Source organism: Penicillium coprophilum (assembly GCF_028826855.1).
Source record: "Penicillium coprophilum strain IBT 35676 chromosome Unknown utg000004l_segment0_segment0, whole genome shotgun sequence".
NCBI classification, from domain to species: Eukaryota; Fungi; Ascomycota; class Eurotiomycetes; order Eurotiales; family Aspergillaceae; genus Penicillium; species Penicillium coprophilum.
In genome coordinates, this window is record NW_026622723.1 from 3,799,425 (window position 1) to 3,817,156 (window position 17,732).

Here is a 17,732-nt window from a genome sequence, read left to right on the forward strand (position 1 = left end):
AGCCACAAAGTGTATCTAATATATCTATCACAATCAGGATTCGAATTTTGATTTGATATTGAACTTTCACTGGGATACAGTTACACTTAAGACGCCAGACATCCCCCCTATGAAGAAAATATTGACCAGGAAAAAAAAAAACACCGGCTAGAAAAAACACACCCCATAGAATCTGTATCTAATAAAGAAAGTAGACCATCCAATTACAGCGTTAGATAATGATGGACAGTTCCGGTCGGTCCACGTCGCCCTCCATATCCGGGTAGTAAGGAATCATCGCATCAGCTCCCTGGACGTAGGCATCGTTGTACAGTCTCCAGTAAGGCATGCGCACCTTCCGAGCAGGGTGGAACAAACCAGCCCAAACGTAGTTCATAACGATACCAGTGCCGACTGCCATCCGGACGGCTTCAATGGCTTCAATGACTCGATCAATGACGTGGGGGCTGGTCTCGAAGATGTTGGGGAAGAGCAGGTTGAGCAGATGGACCATGGCGTCCTCGCAACCAAGACCGATGACGCCGAGCGCGACATGCTTAACCGCGCTGGCAGCGGTCTGTCGGTGGACTTGGTCACGGTCGACAAGGGCATCCTCGAGCAGCGGTGTGACAGCGTAGACATAGTCCTTGCCCATCTCGCCGATGTACTCGAACAAGAAGGACAAGGCCTTGAGCACACCGTTTTGCACGTTGAGATCGGGCACCCGGTACTCGTTCATCAGTGCCGGGAGCACAGTGAACGGAGCACAGGTTTCGGCTACAATACCGATGGCGACAGCTGTGCAAACACGCGATTGACGCTCTTGTACTCGCAAGTTACCGAGAAGAGCGGCCAAGACATCCTGAGGTCCAATAGCCTTAGCAATGAAACCGAAGGTGTTGTTGGCTGCTCGACGAATTCCCTTCTTGTGGGCCTTGAGCATATCCATCAACTCGAAGCAGATACGCATCCATTCACGCGCGTTCACGGACTCGGGACCACGGTCGGCAATACGACCGACGAGGTCAATTGTGTTCTCTTGCACCTTTTCGTGACGGTTGCGCAGAATGGGTGTAAGTCGGGGAAGAAGATCACGAATGGGTGGCTGCATCTGGGTGATACCGACCACAGTGACGATGGCACGCAAAGCACCCAGAATCGATCCCAGAACCTCGGGATATTCTTCACCCAAGTATTCGTACAGCACGATACCAAGCTTGCCCATGAGCGCTTCCTCGTCACACTGCTTCATCACCAACGCAACGCGGGAGATAAGATCGGCTGCCTGTTGTCGGACGGTGGGGGATTTGTTGTTCAGACGCCAGAGAATAGTACTGACAATCTGGGGAATATAGGGCTTGCATCGTGTGCCAAGTGCATTTACCACCGTGCCGAATCCATTAAGAATGACAGGATCTTCAATGCTCTGTTCCTGGAAGGCGAAGAGGACACCATCAATGAGACGTTCTTCCAGCCTCTCAGAAACGTCAGCGGCTCCAAGTGATGCAATTAATTTTTCAACCGTTTCCACAGTCATCTTGCGATATGGCTCGCTTTCGTCCTTCAGGTTGTTGACGACGCGCTCGAGAATTTCGCCAACACCCACTTTCTGGCCCAGATCCACTGTGGTATCAACTACCTGGCGGTAGTTTCGTCGATCGAGCGCCATACGTCTCATCCAGAAGCCCTTGAAGAAATCGGTCAAGACGTGCTCCTTCAAGTAAGTGGCAGTCACACCTGCAGTGCTTGCACACTGAGAAACCACCTTCAGTACAACCTTCTTCATTTCCTCGTCTGGTGAGGCAAATTCTCGAATAAGGATCTCCATGATTTGAGTGGTATAGTAGTTGGCATACTCCTCGTCCATAAGAGGAATAATATAGCCAACAGCCTTGAGGAAGGCAGAGAGACCCTTGCCACGCTGCTTGCGGGCACCAGTCCAAAGAGGGCTCAGGATGTCATCGAAACTTTCGATACCGTATGGGTTCGCAGCCTCAGCCAACGAGGCCAGAGACAGTGCGGTGACGGTCCGAACCTTGGCTTGTTCATCACTGAGGTTGCCTGAGACGCAGCCAACTAACTCCTTGAGATGAGGGAGAATGGCGCAACCCATGAGAATAGGGATATGCTGGACAATCTTGACACCGGTGTGTCGAGCCTGCCAAGACTTCTTACTGCGGCAGACAGCGCGGAGGAAAGGGAGGAGGGCGGGGATACCGAGGGCAGAGGCCACAACGGCAAAGGCACGTGCTGTGGTGTTTCGCACATATTCATCGGCGTGATCAATATCAGGACGCATAGTACTGATCATTGTAGCAAGACCAGCGGCCTTTGCAAGGTTCGAGATAATTTCTCGGCCTTCGACACGAGCGTAGTAGTCTTGATCAATAAGCAGAGGTTCGATGACGACCAAGATCTTATGAACGTAGGGACGGACCAGATCGTCCAGTTTGTAGAGGATTCTGTCAATAACCTTTACCAGCAAATGACGCTCCTGATCTTCCAGAGTTCTTTCCATGAGCAAGGGGAGAATCTGATTGAACAGGGCTCCAGGACCAAAGTCGCGTGCATTGTCTGTGATTTGGCGCAGAGCGGTCTTGCGCATGGGCGGAGTACCGTTCTTGATCTTGAGTAGCAATCGCATAATCTTTCGCTCCTTCATTTCTTCCACAGTCATGCTGGTTTCATCGCCACCTTCCATCAGCTTACCGAAGTAAGCCATGTCCTCCGCTTTGAAGAATTGAAGCTCACCCACACCGGGGATATCGGTTGGAAGATCCTTTCCTACAGACTGAACACTTTCTGGCTCTTGCATCATGAACCCTCCGACACCACCAGCGCTAGACATGGGTGCTGGCGTGGCTGTGAGCCTGCGGGCGTGGGTGCGGATGGGTTCATATCCAGGAGGAGGGTCAAGGACCTTGTAGCCATCGGCCTCACCGGGAAGCATGATATCGAGCTCCTCATCAGACCAACCGACAACTTGACCAGGCACATCGACCCCAAATCCGACGGCAGTCGCAGAGGCGCCTGCTTGGGATGGATGCATGGGAGTGGCGAGTCCTTGATGGCCGACGGGGGTGGCAGCTGTGAGAGATGGCGCTAGATCCCATCTCGAACGGCCGGTCTTTGGTGCTTCTTCGGGAGCAGGTGCTTGATCGAAACGCGATCTTTTACCTGGTTCGCCAGCAGGTTCGTCAATAGTGCCCCATCGGTTCTTTCGCTTTCTTTCGGTAGCCACCGCAACGGTCGAACCCGCTTCGGCGTTTTCTTTATCGTGTTCCACCCTCTTTAAGGTAGCCACGTGCTCTGTGGTGTCTTCACCCTTCTCACGCTTCTCTGCAATGAGTTTCTTAACGCGTTCTTCTTCCCTCTCTATTTCGCGAATAGCCATCACTTCACGGTAGGTTTGACTTTCTCCTTCAACATTCGCGTGGGCATTGGCAGCGAAGGGATCGGCACGCGTCGGGGTCAGGGCGCCACGGTTAAATCGGCGTTTTTGGTAGTCAGTTTCACGATCTGCGATCCGCGCCGCCTTTTCGCGGCCTAGCAGAATGTCCTCCTCCTCGACGCCAGTTCCTTGCGCCATCTCATCGATTTGGCTTCTGGTAGCAGTGTATTGGCCAACCAGTCTGTGTCCTCCATCCGCATCTTCCATTTCGTCATCACCATCAACAGCGATCGAAGTATCGTAGTTCGAAAACTTCTCAGCTCCATCCCGTTCGTACAAAAAGGTGTCAAAGGATTCCGTCAGGGAGGCTTTGGTCGAGTTATCAGTACGTTGGGCAGATGGGTCAAATGTCTTGGAGCCCTTTTTAGCACTAGCGGCAGCATTGCGCTCAGCCTGGAGCCGTCGGACAGCCTCGATATCGGCTACAGTGGAGATCAGTATAGGACCAGGCGGGAGAGCTTGCGAAAACTTACCGTCAGACATGGTGGCAAAACGTTAAAGTCGCAAGGATATGAGTGAGCCTGTATTACCGCAGAAGGGAACACCGCAGCTACATCCGGATTGAAAACCGCTGTAACGGTCACAATAATGGTGATTGAGGATGCTGTAATGCTAGCCGCCTCGTGATGAAAAGGTCGTGATTAACTTGCACGTGATTAGACACTTGAGCTTGTTGGGTTGGTTCTTAGGATCACGTGCTCGATGATGATATAAGCTTGATTTTGCCCCGAGGCCATCGGGCGGTCTAACAACGAATGAAAGAGATATGGCAAACATCCCCAACAGGAGGGAATAGTGAGTTGGACAATAGTGCGAAGAGGCCAAGGTTATGGATCATGCTGAAGTGAAATCTCTCGAAACATTTTACATTATCACGGAACCAACTCCATATGTTGTATGAACTCCATGTGAGCTACCATGACTAATCGTTTGTTGAAACCTTCCAGGAAACTGTGATATTCTACCATGTAGTGCCATTCTCTCTCCACTCTATAATGCTTTGTATATGATCAAATCTCACACTGTACTTTACAGCTTATAATTGTATGTAATACGGCCTGATTGGTACTTAAATCTGTGGCGCTGCGAGGGCGCTTATGGTCTATTTATGTCTCACACCGGTGTGTCAGGGATATTATTATTGAAAGTCTGCATGAAGTTTTAGTGTGCCTGCACTCGAAATTAATTGTCTAGTTTAGGAATAAGGTTCTTAACATAACTGGGGAAAAGGAAACGAAAATCTCCGATAGCCAATGACAGATCTAGGTTATAGTAGGTGCTTCATATAAGCGCCTACAGCATTCTAAGATTCGAAAGGGTGTACTTGATCAATATGCCTTCCAAGGCTGACTTGTACTGACGTACTATAGATTAACAAATACCATACAGTATTACTCTCATATCCCAATCTATTCCAAGGTTGTTCGACATCAAATTGACAGTTTGCTGCCAATTTGCTGCCGGGTAGTAAACGACAACGGCTAGTGTAACCTACAAAGCCCTGTGGTTACATTCTTCCTTTCCTAACCAACCCAGGATTAAAAGCTCATTTCCCATCTCTCCAGCAACCTTTCATCATAGGTGGGGATGACAACAAAGAAGCCAATTTTAGCACAGTAGCCCAGTATCCCAGTCAGCAGACTCGGATAATTTCCAAGCTATACTATGTAGACAACGCATGTGCAGCGGTATCAATCTAGATTGAATGTATCATTGGCCCCCTCAAAAGTTCATTGAACCAGAATCCACTACGCTTGATTTAATTCGGTCTACGCCGAGAGCCTGATTACCTGTGCGGTATATCTCAAACTCAGAGCATATCCTTTGTTACATATGAGAGTAGCCCTGCTAGCCTTTTCATTAAATGGGATGTATTTCCCTGTTTGATGGTCTTACCCTGGCCCTTATACCCTAGTTCCTCCCCACAACCCCAGAACTAGAATCCCTCGAACAGATTCTAGAAACCGTCTATACCTCATATACATCCAAAATCGCCTGGCCACCATGAAGTTCCTCTTAGCGCTGCCGTTACTTCTCGGAGCAACAAGTGTGGAAGGACACTCAGGCCTTCCTCAACCTCTGGCTCTCGCTTCCTCATTTTCCCACATCTACCACCAACTTGGCAAGATCAATATTGGGAATTGCTCTCTCGCAAATGTATCCCTCCCGTTGAGCGCGACAAAATTACAACTTCCAGTCCCCTCCAAGGATTTGACCCTCAAATATGTTGCATTGGGTCGAGGAACACAGAACTATACATGTCCATCGAATGCTTCTTCAGATTCCAAAACCACCATCAAGCCCAAAGCCACAGGAGCGGCCGCTACGCTCTTCGACGCCTCCTGCATTGCATCATCATCTTTAACTCTTCTCCACGAAATCCCCGCAATCATCAGCGCCACTCCTCTTGAATCTCTCGCATTCATGGCAACCCTTATGGCCCAGAGCACGAGAAGCACCAACCTCATCATTGGTGAACATTACTTTGACGCTGACGGAGAGCCGATCTTTGACATGGAGCTCAGTGGCTCTAAGTCCTGGATTGCTGCTAGTAAGATAGCCTCTTCCCCAGCGCCAAAGTCAAGATCAAAATCCTCCGACGATGTTCCGTGGCTTAAGTTAGGACACAAGAAGGGAAAGGGCATTCAGGTAGGCTCAAGTGATCCATCGCTCCCGATCTGAAGCACATATATCTGACCGAATCGTTCTATGTAGGAAGTTTACCGGGTTGTGACATCTCAAGGTGACCCGCCCTCTACGTGCGCTGGTCAAAAAAGAACAATCCAAGTTGATTATGCTGCAGAGTATTGGTTTTATGGCTGATAGAAGTGCGCTCAATTCCTGTTTGAAGTTATACGGTGTGGGGTGGAGTTTTGGATTTCTTTTTACAACGATATATACGACTGCAAGAGCGGACATCATGGGATTGCTAAGGAATTCGAAGTCTGACGTAAATATTGTACAATCTAATGAACATACCCATGGATTACTCCAAACATTTCTATTTCTTCTATTCGTTGTTTGTCAATGTACTCTGAATGACAAGCCCTAGCCTCTCCACCCCCTCAACTAGCCGCCCTTCATCCTCCCACATGAAACAAGGTCTCAGTCTGCGATGCAAATCTTCCCCTGAACCATTCCCTCATACAATTGCAAATGTCTCACCGCTACGCGGCACCAAATTCGGCGTCTTTAGGGCTTCCCGACACACCTGACTCGTGGTTAATGCGACGAAATGACCGAGATGTGTTTGATTGCTGGGACCAGAAGATAATGTCTCCTATGTCCTTTGGGAACGAAGAGTTGTAGTAATCTACTTATTGAAAGGGCCGCTCTAAGATAAAGTTAGAGGTTATGTAAAACAAAGTCTTCTTATGAGGTATAGTCCTTCCGCCTTTTCCTACTATTTACCTATAAAACTAGCAAGGCGGGAAACTACATTCAAGATATCCAGAGAGAATATCTGAGAAGCCTACTAAGAATACTGCTGAAGAGCCCTATCAGAAAGATATTCCAAGGCTGTATAAGCTGCTGTCTACTCTTGTTAGATGAATTGAAATCATTGTACCGAACTATATGCCCATGGATGCTTTAGGTGATGACCAAAGAGGCGGTGCGGTAATAACCTATGGAAGAGTTATATGTCGGGTGGCATACTTAATCGCCCGTAAAGGACGGACATTTGTGACTTGATCTTATACTTGGGGCTTGGATGATTCATACAATTCGTGCTTTGGGAATACAAGCAATTCGGCCAATCACATTTGAACATCCGCTATCGTTTTCTCAAACAAAATGGGCAATCGCTCAGACTGTAGATTCTATTACTTGATTTCTTCCATGTCTACTCCGTACTCTAATCACCATATATCATTCAAAGAGAAACGGTTCTCTCATTGATCGTATTACTAACTCATGGAAACCCTTGAACGCCCGCAAGAAGACCACCCATTCCACGATTGAGACCAACAATGGGCCAGCGCCAGGATGAATGCAAACGCAAAGAATCAAATATCACCAGGCAGGATGTAAATCCAGCCGCTCAAATCTCAAGGGGCGGAATTTTATCTCATGCAGAAAACGCCAATGTATGCCCCCCCACCCCGCCAACGCAAGCCACCCCTATCTCCATAACACCCCATAGACTAGCTCCCAACTTGAGAGGAGCTAGAACTTTATACATTATCATCCTCATAGACAAAGTTGATGTCACGGATGCGACGGCGATTGGTGGCAATGAACTCCTGGTCACCGGGAGGTCGCTCGTTGCGATTGTTGGCGGTAAGCATGCTCTGAAGGCTCATGCAAACGCTCTCGACTGTCTGCACTGGTGACCAGCCGGCGGAACCCAGGAGGTCAAGGCAGATAATGCCATTGCTGTAGATATGGGGATGCATTGGAATTGTGCGGGGGGTGCCGGTGGAGGCGGGACATTGGATGAATTGGACCTCTGGGGGTTCTAGAATGTGTCAAAACCTGGAATGATCTGATAAAAAGACAAAAGCGAAGACAAGGGCAGTGGAATGTAGCTGCCGAGAGACGGTAGGCACGGAGGCTGTTTAGAAGATGGAGCTTACCAATAGGGTACTTGTTACTGAAAGTAAACTTCAGGCGATAAGTCTGGTCCAGATAAAGTGGGTTCTGATCAAGGATCTTGATGTCCATTTGCCATTCCTCTAGATTGTCACATTTCACGATTGCAATTCCCGGAGGAATATGCTCTTGCATCTAGACGGTCCACAATGTCAGAGACACATGTTCATCGAATGAGCAATATGCAAGGGTATGTATGCTCGTAAAGTATGCGATAAGGCCGCGAAGGAAACGGGGGGATTGGTACCTTAATGAGCTCCTGTATTTCAGAAAGATAGAGTCAGTAAGAGGAAGATTCTCCCTTCATATTCAAAGTATAACTCACCTTGCTCAGACGCTTCGTAGCGAACATTGCTGCGATAGGTGAAAGAAAAGATTTAGATGTTTGAGCTCCGGTGGAGAAGGAGGGGCGGTGACTCGATTAGGTGGAGTAGAGCGGATGTATGACGTGAAGACGGAAAAGTGAGAAACTTCTCAACGATGAGAATAAAGCAACAAATACAAGAGGGTTCAAACAGCGATATTCTTCAAAGACCAACAGTCTGAAAGCTAGCCTTGGAAGTGGGGAGATCATATATTGGTGCACGTGATATCGACACCTGACTCTATATTGCTGTCACTTACTACTTTCCTTTTACTTGATGATTTTCTATAACCTTCAGAAACGTTTCAATTTCTCTATAGGCATGGAGATCAAACAGGTGGCATGTTACAAAAATTATCAGCCTGAGATAATCCAGCTTGTGTATGCGGCTCCAGTCAAATTGCATAGCTAATGTATATATATATTGCAGCCATTGTGCAATATATATCAACGAATAAGAATAGTCACATGCGGCGTTTCGAGAAGTCTCAAATGTACCATGTCATACGACATAGCTAGACAAGAAGAATCAGCCGCAAAAGATAGAAATAAAATGTGTGGTAAAATGTTTGAAAATGTCATTAAAATGTGAATATTAGCAATCCACTAGAAAATTATGGAATGTATCATTCGGTATTCACCTGGACAACTTCTCTCTATAATGGCTACGTGGGGTAGTTTGTTCTTTTTTCTAAGGTCATTGGACAGGTTTTCGTGACTGAATCATCAAGAACAGTAAGAAGAGCAGTGGTGAAAATGTTGTATGTCCACTCTGATTGACTTTGAAAAATGGGAATCACAGAACTATATCCAGAAAACCGCCAGGCACATAAAAGAGAATAACAGGGCAGGGTAGACGTAGGAACAGCGTATGAACAAAATGGAAGATATAAAAGTGACAAGAAATACGGTAAACAATTTAAGCAGAGCCAGCCTTCTCGCGAGCTTGACGTTCAACCTTCTCCCGCTCCTCAGCCTCCTTCTGTTCACGAACCTTGGCCAGAACAACTTCACGGAAGATAGCACCGTGAGCGGCGCTTGCCAGACTCTTCTTCTTTGCGTGGCCGGGGGCAGGGGCTGGAGTGGCATCACCGTCGGACACTGATGGTTCAGCCGTACTTGATTCCTCGGATGAGGCGGCGCCCATGTCCATGGGGCTGGGAATATCCTCTCCGCCCTCTTCCTCATGCATTTTGAGTGACTCGATACGGTTGGCGAGCTTGACGATCTCGATTCCGCGGCGGAGACGGGCACGTGCAATATAGGTGCGGATTTCAGGCAGCAAGTCACGGTCGCTCGCAGTCTTTCCGGTCAGCCATTCGTGCTTGAGGGCTTCCTCGGAGGTAACTCGTTTGCTGGGGTCCGCATTGAGGAGGGTGAGAATGAAATCTTTGGCGTCCTGGGATACGTCGCGCCAGTACCGCTCGTGGAAGATGATGCGGCCTGTACGGCATTCTTCAATGAGGTCGGTCAGATTCTCGGATCGGAAGGGGGAGTAGCCACACAGGAGGGTATAGGTGATGACACCGAGTGACCACATATCGACGGCCTTGCCGTGGCCCTGTTTGAGCATGACCTCGGGGGCAGCATATCCAAAGGAGCCGGCCATGCTGGTCAGTACCTCAGACGGGTCATGCAGCATCTTCGCGATACCGAAATCAGCCAAGACCAATTCAGAGTCGGCAGAGCGGGTGAGGTAGAGGAGGTTTTCGGGTTTCAAGTCTTTGTAAAGGTTAGTTACGCATCAACTGCTAGTATGACTTGAGACCGACCTCGGTGAACGATGTTACGCTTGTGCAGATAGTTCACAGCATCAAGCACCTGGCGGATAGTCTGCGACGCATCCTTCTCAGTGAACTTGCCATAGTCACAGATCCGGTCGAACAACTCGCCACCGGTGGCTAGCTGTGTAACGATATAGAATTTGTCCTAGCTCCAGGATTAGAGCTCCGCAACGATCAGGGCAAGGTCCTTGTGTGCTCACCTTAGATTCGAACCAGTCGACAAATGAGACAATGTGGGGATGTTGGAGTGATTGCAGCATCTCGAGCTCGTCATAGACCATGCTCTCGTTGCCACGGACATTTTTCTTGAGAATTATCTTGATCGCAACCTTCTGTCCATCGGTGCTATCCGCCTCGCGAACAATTCCGTATGTACCTGCACCCAGCGTCCGTCCGAATTTATAGAGAGCCCTACAGGCAGTGAAAACAAAGTCAGCGGATGTGGGCTGAAGGGACTAGGATAAGGAGGCATTACTTCTTCTCGTAGCTCTCTGGCTGTCCGGACAGCTTGTTGAGCATGTTTGCGACTGGAAGACTGAAAGTTAGTAAATTGCGGGGCCTCTCCGATGAAACGCGCAAGACAAATGAAGCAAAGGACCCCTCGAGGAGCCGACCGAAGGGAGAGGGCATAGGAATTACGAAGCAGACCGTGGCACAAAATGACAGCTAGCAGTGCCCCTAGTCCCCATATATTCCATAGAGAGCTGACAAGAAGGGTGTAGATCGACATGGCAATTCCAACGCAGCGAGGAGTCAGATTGGGGATAAGGCTGATGCGACGCTGAACAATATTTGGGCAACATCAAACGACGAATCATATCAAGGCTGGATAGCGCACAAAAGTCCCATGGATATAAAATATCGACTCACAACTCATGATGTGGGGATAGGGCTGCAGATGCCCAAGGTAGATGTATGTGATGGGCTCGAATGGGCACGACTTAGGTAGCAACGAGTAGAACGAAGAGGGTTCAAGGATTGAGGGTTATATGGTGAATGAAGTCCAATCTAAGAGAGAGAGTGTGTCAGGGTTAGTATAGAACATATAGAACCGAAATTCGAGGGGTGACCATGCGCGGGGGTGGCTGCAATCCAAACAGAACTGACCGGATTGAAAATTGACAACCCAGGACTGATAACACTCTGAGACGATCAGAGATCCCAGATCAATCGCAGAGAAGATGAAGATGAAAAATGTCCAAAAAAAAAAAAAAGGGAGGAAGATCAGTTCTAGACGCGATAAGATGACTGTAGGGTTTAGCGCCAAGCACAGCCACAACGGGAATGTTACTGCCTCCAGGGCTGAAGAGCGCTAGTTTGTATACAGAAGAGTACAACTGGCACATTATTCTCGGAGATTCCTAGAGATCATTTCCAAAATGCTTAGGTATTTGATAGACACAGGTCGCTAGTAAATATCCACTATACGTGTGAACAGCTGCTTTTTGTCTAAAGTACAACAATATGCTTCAGTTTTTTTCTTTTCTTTCTATAAATATAGAAAAAAAAAAGAATCAGGATCTAGAGAACTATTACTTCCATTCCAATTTGACAAAAAGAATAGGAACCAAATTTGAAACTCTTGGAAAATTAATATACAAGCCCTTCCCTGATTGGCAAATACTCCCCGGTGCCTCGTGTGCCACAGCGTCACCAGACGTCATAGGCCTAGAGGTGTATATATAACCACAAGTTTTTGGACTGATTCTATTAGACCAGAACACAATATTCTCAGCTGGAACTTTCAATGATATCCTTACTCTTCTTCCTTTCCTTCCAGGTAATTCTACTCGGCGCGTGGGTCGCTGGTTATCTAGATCCATACCAAAAACAGCTCCAAGAGCTTTTGCTCGATTACATGGGTGAAACAAAGGTGTCCTATGGACTGAAAAGTATGTGATACCCAAACAAGAAAACAAGGAGCATACTAATCAGAATTGACTCATAGAAAGTCTGACCGGCAAGAAACTCACCGAGGACCAGAATCTAAGCAAGATTCAAGATCAACTCGGAAATCAACTGGGTGGCGTGTTTGGCAAAGGAGGTCTGGGAGAGGGACTTGGTTCTGTTTTGAGCAAAGGTCTTTGAGGAGTGGGCTGTTAGCACAAAGGACGAGAATAACAAATCTGACTTTTCATTGAAATTGACATTAGGAGTAAGATTAAGAAACAAGCCCAACCATAGGATGTCTCCAACCTTCACCCAATTGGTAATATACAAAAGACCATGTCAGGATCTTTTGTACCAAACCAAATGGGCGAAGAGGCCATGATTTCAGTAGCCCTGATGGCATACTCGTCGACTCCTCAATTCACGGAACCACTTCGATACGCAATCAAGTTGCCTAAACGCGGTCCATGGTGATATCCACGATTCAAATTATCAACCGCGAAGGCAGATTGAGCATCCTGAAGCGAAAGGCTTCAATGTCATGCAATCGCATGAGCACTTGCACGACTTCCAACCCCGGAAAATGAAAAACAAAGAGAAGAGAAAAACGCAAAGCGCAAAATGATCACAGTCAAAAGGACACCAGCAAGAGAATATGCGGTAAGAGTAAGATCTCATCGCTTCAACCATTCGCGAGACCCATAACCTGTCTCACCAAGCTCAGCCAAAGCAGTTTCGCAAAGGTTATCGTAGTACTCAGACCCCTTCCAGAGACTATGTTTCGACCGAATACCAATCCTCCAATCCTCCTCCCTGAGCCGTTTAATACGCTGCACCTTAGTCTCAGTCCGAATAACGTTTCCATACGCATCGAGATTAGGGCCCTCAATCACAGGAGGTGCCTGTGGTTCACCGGGGTTCGACTTAACGGGCGAAAAAGTCCAGAAAGAGGCAGAGCGGGCCATCGTCGTGTTCCGAGAACGACGAGCCTGCTGAAGATCCGAAACATGCTTGATCTGCTTGCGTAGCCCGGTCACGTCGGCGGGAATATGCTCACGGAGCCATTTGACGGCTTCGTTGAACTCATTGATCTGGGAGGCGCGCGCAGCGCTGACAGACGCGGTGGATGGCTTTGTCAACTGCGATGAGAGTGACTGAACACTGTCCTGCTCTGGTAAGCCTACGCGGCTGGTGAATGGCGAACCGAGGAAGGGTTTCTTCTTTCTCAGAACAGGGGTGGGTGTCGATGGAGGCGTAGCCATGAACCCAAGAAGGGCGGGACTCAGACGCTTCAGCTGCAGTGCTGGGGTTGAAGTGCTCGGCTTTTCTGTGTTAGCATTCAAACGATTGGATGGGATTATCTTCAAGGGCAGCCGGGGAGGGCGACTTCGGACGGGTCGATTCACCTCAAACTTAGACGTCTCTTGCTCTGGACCTCCACAAATTACCGTTCCAGCACTTTTGCACATGTGTACCTCGCCGGAATTCTTCCGGATCGCAAGCGGGGGCGGAATAAGCTCCCTACGCTTTACTGGATCGTCAAGTCCGGTTGGGAACTTAATGGGAGACAGACGCACTAGCGGTGGATCTAAGATGCGAGGTTTTGGCGGCGCGTGGGTCACAAAAGGGTCGTCGCCTCTCGTGAAGATAGAGTTATCAATCATTCGGGCAATGTTTCGGACGATAGATCCCCCGTTGGGAAGCCTATCTTTAGCACTGTTAAAGGAGATCAATTGGTCTCTCGTAGCCAGGCGGGGAGAAACGTCGCATGGCGGAGGAGGGGGCTTGCGAGTTGGAGGTGGGATATGAAAAGCTGGAGGGGGAGCGTCATATTCAAGACGCGAGACTTCTCGAGCAGCAGGAGGTGGCGTGATACAAAAAGCAGTAGTAATAGTCGAGTTCGAAGAGGAAGAAGAAAACGGGACAGGCGGGGGAGGAGTTTGCATCTGGATAGCATTATGCGCCGACAAATTCTCATATGACAGAGCCCCAGAAGTTGAAGCAGGACCAGGAGCGACATCGTTGTTTAGCAAAGGTGGGCTCCACATGACAACACTAACGGAAGACCGAGGAGATGAACCAGGCGAATGGAGGAAAGTCACTGGCGAGTATGTCTGGTTGGGATTTAGAACCGGCAGTGGAATAGTAGCTGGCAAAAACTCATAGGCAGTCTGAAACCGCTCCATGGCAGAAGTCAGAAGCCGGACTTTGACAGCCGAAAAGATATGAGCTGCTCGTCCCATGTACTCATATGATGTGGCTGCATAGTAGTGGAGGTAGGTGGCACGGATTGGGTGGAGCTATGTATATACCTGTTAAGATCAGACTCTGAGATGAGATCTGTGAAGAACAAACCGGATTAGACGCGGTGTCTATGAGCTGATTGCAACGCAAGGCACATTGTTTGTATTGCTGGTTGAAACATAGCCATTTTACATAGGCGAGGGCTCTCTTCCATTCATGGGAATTCTGTGGAGGAGAAAAGATACCCAAGGGCAACGAGGCCTCTGGTGGCTTTTCCGAGGTATTCAAGGATGAAAGAGAAGCCATTTTGAAAGTAGGCAGGTCAAGTGTGGCGGGAGAAGAGATGAAACACGAGATAGGATGTAAGAGGAGGAAGAGACAAGAGAAGAGAAGGGAGATGAGAGGTGAGATGAGAGACTGGACTGTCTGCCTCTCCAAATTGAGACTTGGACACTCCAGAGTTTGCTAGACAACTCCAGCGCCCATGCCTGTCTTTTTCAGTCTCAAGGCTACATAGGCACAGCAGCCCCAAGGATAATTTTACGGGCATCGAAGAAGGTGCATATTTGCCTCTACCAGCCGAAATTAGTGCCTACATTAGCCTTGGAAATCTGCATAATAAATGGACGTAATATTAGTTCCTGAAATCGTAGACAATGACATGAATCTTAACAATTCTGGGCCTCCTTGTATGCTTTCTTACTAAGGATATTTGCCAGTGATGATATCCCACCCCATATTGGTCATTTAGACCTGTTCAGCAACATGAACACCATTTGTCTCATGTTTCGTACCGACCCGTGACATTGCCTCACCAGTCGCCGATAGCGACTCTAGGAAATCGCTCAGCAGGCGGTCAAGTTCTGCTATCACCACACCGTCATCCATACCCTCCATCAGACCCGCTGCACTTGGAGGATTGAGAGCCGGGAAGGAGATTGGTCGCTTATCTTCTGCCTGTGGTAAGGAGGCTTCAGACACGTCGTGTCGTACATTACGTACAGTTTCGAACACGGGAGTGTCGAACACTGGAGATCCCGGTTCTGAGACCGGGCCCGAAGTCACCGAAGAAGCAGTGGGAGTTTGGGGAATTGGGACGGCCGTGGGTAAAGCTGTCGTACTGTCTTCAAACGAGGAAGTCCCTGAGTGCGCACTCCATGTGGGGTGAGATTCCTCATCCGGCCCCGGGCCATCGAGGATCCCGGAAGCCTCATATTCATTGTAACCGGCTAATTCCATCATCGCGGGGAGTTCTGTGTCGAAGAAATGACTGTGGTGGAGTGAGTTTGCGCCCTCTGGGGTATCGGGGCGATCAAAGCGGAAGGGATCATAATCCGAGTCGGAAGCATTCGATGCCGAAGTTGAAGGACGCGAGTCACCCGGTTCATCTGTTGACTGTGGCTGCGACTGCGGTGGAGGCTGCACCTCGGGCAGTGGAGCCCGGAGGGTGTCATGTCGGTCATCGTAAGTTTGACTCTCGGGCACGGATCCCATGACTGGGAATGTCCACTGCATGGTGGCTCGCTTCTCAGCCTGGAAAGACTCCTCCGTTATGGGCTCCTTCGCAGGAGCCTCCTCTTCTTTTTCTTCTTCCGGTTGTCCCTCTTCATCTTGTACAAATGACGGGAACTTCCAGTCCATGGTGGGAGGTCGAGGACCAGACGGCACAAATGTATCTTCAAGGTTTTGATCATCCTCCACACTGCTATTAGATGATTTTGAGCTGTGTTCAGAGGAGCTCCTGTTCAAGCGAAGACTGGAACGGTTTGCACGGATAGTGTTTGCATCGACCAATTGGAAGGGCTGCGCAGATGGAGCTCCTGCCGCATAATGTGAGGCCTCGAATGACCCGATGTCGATATCAAGAAATGTTGACGTGACAGAAGATCGGTCTGTTTCCGCACGGAGGGGAAGATCCGAGGTAGACTGGGCGGGTTCGATGGGAACAAAGTCATTTTTGGTCTCGTATGTATAGCTGGGCTTTTCCTCGTCAAACAGGCCTTCCATTGCCTCGGCGCCTCGGCGCACACGTTCATCGAAGTTGGCCTTATCTTCGTAGTTAAGATCGTCCTCTGAGAACTGTTCGTACATGTCCTGCTCAGGGCCTGTATCGGCAGGACTGATTGTTTGCTCCATTTCCGCCAACGAGGCGGCAATCTCATCCAGATCAATAACAGAGAATCTTCTCTCGAACCCATCTGTTGTACTAAAATTCCAGTCATCTTCTGACTGCTCGATGCCTGGAAGCTCTGCCGCCTGGGCGCCGCCTGGGTGGAACAAAGAAATACGCTGGCCTCCTCGTTGGGACCACTGGTAGTAGTTTCTCACCAATTCACTCACAGAGGCGGTGGGATATTCTTCATCTGTATCGGCAATGTAGGGGTGGCAAAGGATCTCTGCCATTGTCGGCCGAGTGTCTGGATTGGAGTCAAGAGCGTAGGCAATAAGATCTTTCAAGCCTTGACTGTACTGATCGCTATCCAGCTGGGGCGTCTTGCGATTAAGTTGGCGACCGATTTGCATTCGTTCCCGTAGGCCCGCGTTTGGTGGGTTTCCGTTCGCGAATTCGAACAATGTGCACCCATACGCCCATACATCAATTTCACTTCCGTAAAGATGGGCTTCTCCGCGAGTTGCAAACATCTCCGGCGGCATCCAGTGTGGTGTTCCAATCCAGGTTGATCGTTTGTCGCGCTGTGATTGGAGAATACCAGCAACACCGAAATCACAGATTTCCAGACGACCCTCTTCATGAACAAGAATATTGGCAGCTTTCACATCGCGATGAATGATTCCAGCTTCGTGGATAGCCCGAAGTCCAACAGCCAGCTCACGAGCAATTGGAATAATGTACTTTTCATCAAGCTTGTCGTTCGTTGCACGCATCAAGGTGCGGACACTGCCACCGGGACAGTACTCGCAAACCAGCCACAATTGGGAGTGGATGGAGATGGCTTCAATTATTTCGTTGATGTTCTTGGCACCAGAATCTTTCACTTGCTTCATCACTTTAGTTTCATGGATGAAATCCTTTATCGACTCATCTCTGAAATCTCGAAGCGATTTGTAATCCAGCGAGTCAATATCTAGGACTTTGATGGCAACCAACCGGCCGGATTGCTTTTGGTGACCTTTGTAGACACGACCATAGGCACCTTTGCCTATCAACTCTTCAAACTCGTATGGTGGGATCTCAGTTTTCGCACGCCGGCACATCTCTTGAACGGCCACCCCTTGTTCACGAGCTAGCTTGATTGCTTCTGCTTTGTGCCTGGTGATGGCCGCCATTGCGGAGGATGGGTCCAAGAGACGGGATGTTCGAGAATCCATTGTGAATGAAGATGACGTTGAAATGACACAGGGAGGAGGGAAGATAGGTGTAAAAGTGAGAAGAACGTAAAGATAATAATGGGGGTTGAGTGAGTCA

At 48.8% G+C, this 17,732-nt stretch overlaps 7 protein-coding genes across 7 annotated transcripts; 2 read left to right on the plus strand and 5 right to left on the minus strand.

The window, feature by feature from the left end:
- Nucleotides 1-211: 211 nt before the first annotated feature.
- On the minus strand, nucleotides 212-3,913 carry N7500_005887 (U2 snRNP complex subunit HSH155; the record flags this gene model as incomplete). The annotated part of the gene is made up of 1 exon (XM_056677031.1): nucleotides 212-3,913. One exon carries the CDS (start codon nucleotides 3,911-3,913, stop codon nucleotides 212-214), a length of 3,702 nt encoding a protein of 1,233 aa, XP_056532031.1.
- A 1,521-nt stretch (nucleotides 3,914-5,434) lies between these two features.
- On the plus strand, nucleotides 5,435-6,112 carry N7500_005888 (malate dehydrogenase; the record flags this gene model as incomplete). The annotated part of the gene is made up of 1 exon (XM_056677032.1): nucleotides 5,435-6,112. One exon carries the CDS (start codon nucleotides 5,435-5,437, stop codon nucleotides 6,110-6,112), a length of 678 nt encoding a protein of 225 aa, XP_056532032.1.
- Nucleotides 6,113-7,605: 1,493 nt separating this feature from the next.
- N7500_005889 (ubiquitin-conjugating enzyme E2) lies at nucleotides 7,606-8,375 on the minus strand (the record flags this gene model as incomplete). Its single annotated transcript, XM_056677033.1, has 3 exons — nucleotides 7,606-7,889; nucleotides 8,008-8,158; nucleotides 8,349-8,375. 3 exons carry the CDS (start codon nucleotides 8,373-8,375, stop codon nucleotides 7,606-7,608), a joined length of 462 nt encoding a protein of 153 aa, XP_056532033.1.
- Nucleotides 8,376-9,306: 931 nt separating this feature from the next.
- N7500_005890 (serine/threonine-protein kinase) lies at nucleotides 9,307-10,801 on the minus strand (the record flags this gene model as incomplete). Its single annotated transcript, XM_056677034.1, has 4 exons — nucleotides 9,307-10,109; nucleotides 10,160-10,316; nucleotides 10,372-10,582; nucleotides 10,647-10,801. The coding sequence occupies 4 exons, from the start codon at nucleotides 10,799-10,801 to the stop codon at nucleotides 9,307-9,309; spliced, it is 1,326 nt and encodes a 441-aa protein (XP_056532034.1).
- Nucleotides 10,802-11,918: 1,117 nt separating this feature from the next.
- On the plus strand, nucleotides 11,919-12,259 carry N7500_005891 (uncharacterized protein; the record flags this gene model as incomplete). Its single annotated transcript, XM_056677035.1, has 2 exons — nucleotides 11,919-12,063; nucleotides 12,120-12,259. The coding sequence occupies 2 exons, from the start codon at nucleotides 11,919-11,921 to the stop codon at nucleotides 12,257-12,259; spliced, it is 285 nt and encodes a 94-aa protein (XP_056532035.1).
- Nucleotides 12,260-12,735: 476 nt separating this feature from the next.
- Nucleotides 12,736-14,611, minus strand: N7500_005892 (uncharacterized protein; the record flags this gene model as incomplete). Its single annotated transcript, XM_056677036.1, has 2 exons — nucleotides 12,736-14,361; nucleotides 14,417-14,611. 2 exons carry the CDS (start codon nucleotides 14,609-14,611, stop codon nucleotides 12,736-12,738), a joined length of 1,821 nt encoding a protein of 606 aa, XP_056532036.1.
- Nucleotides 14,612-15,052: 441 nt separating this feature from the next.
- N7500_005893 (putative serine/threonine protein kinase) lies at nucleotides 15,053-17,635 on the minus strand (the record flags this gene model as incomplete). The annotated part of the gene is made up of 1 exon (XM_056677037.1): nucleotides 15,053-17,635. One exon carries the CDS (start codon nucleotides 17,633-17,635, stop codon nucleotides 15,053-15,055), a length of 2,583 nt encoding a protein of 860 aa, XP_056532037.1.
- Nucleotides 17,636-17,732: the final 97 nt, after the last annotated feature.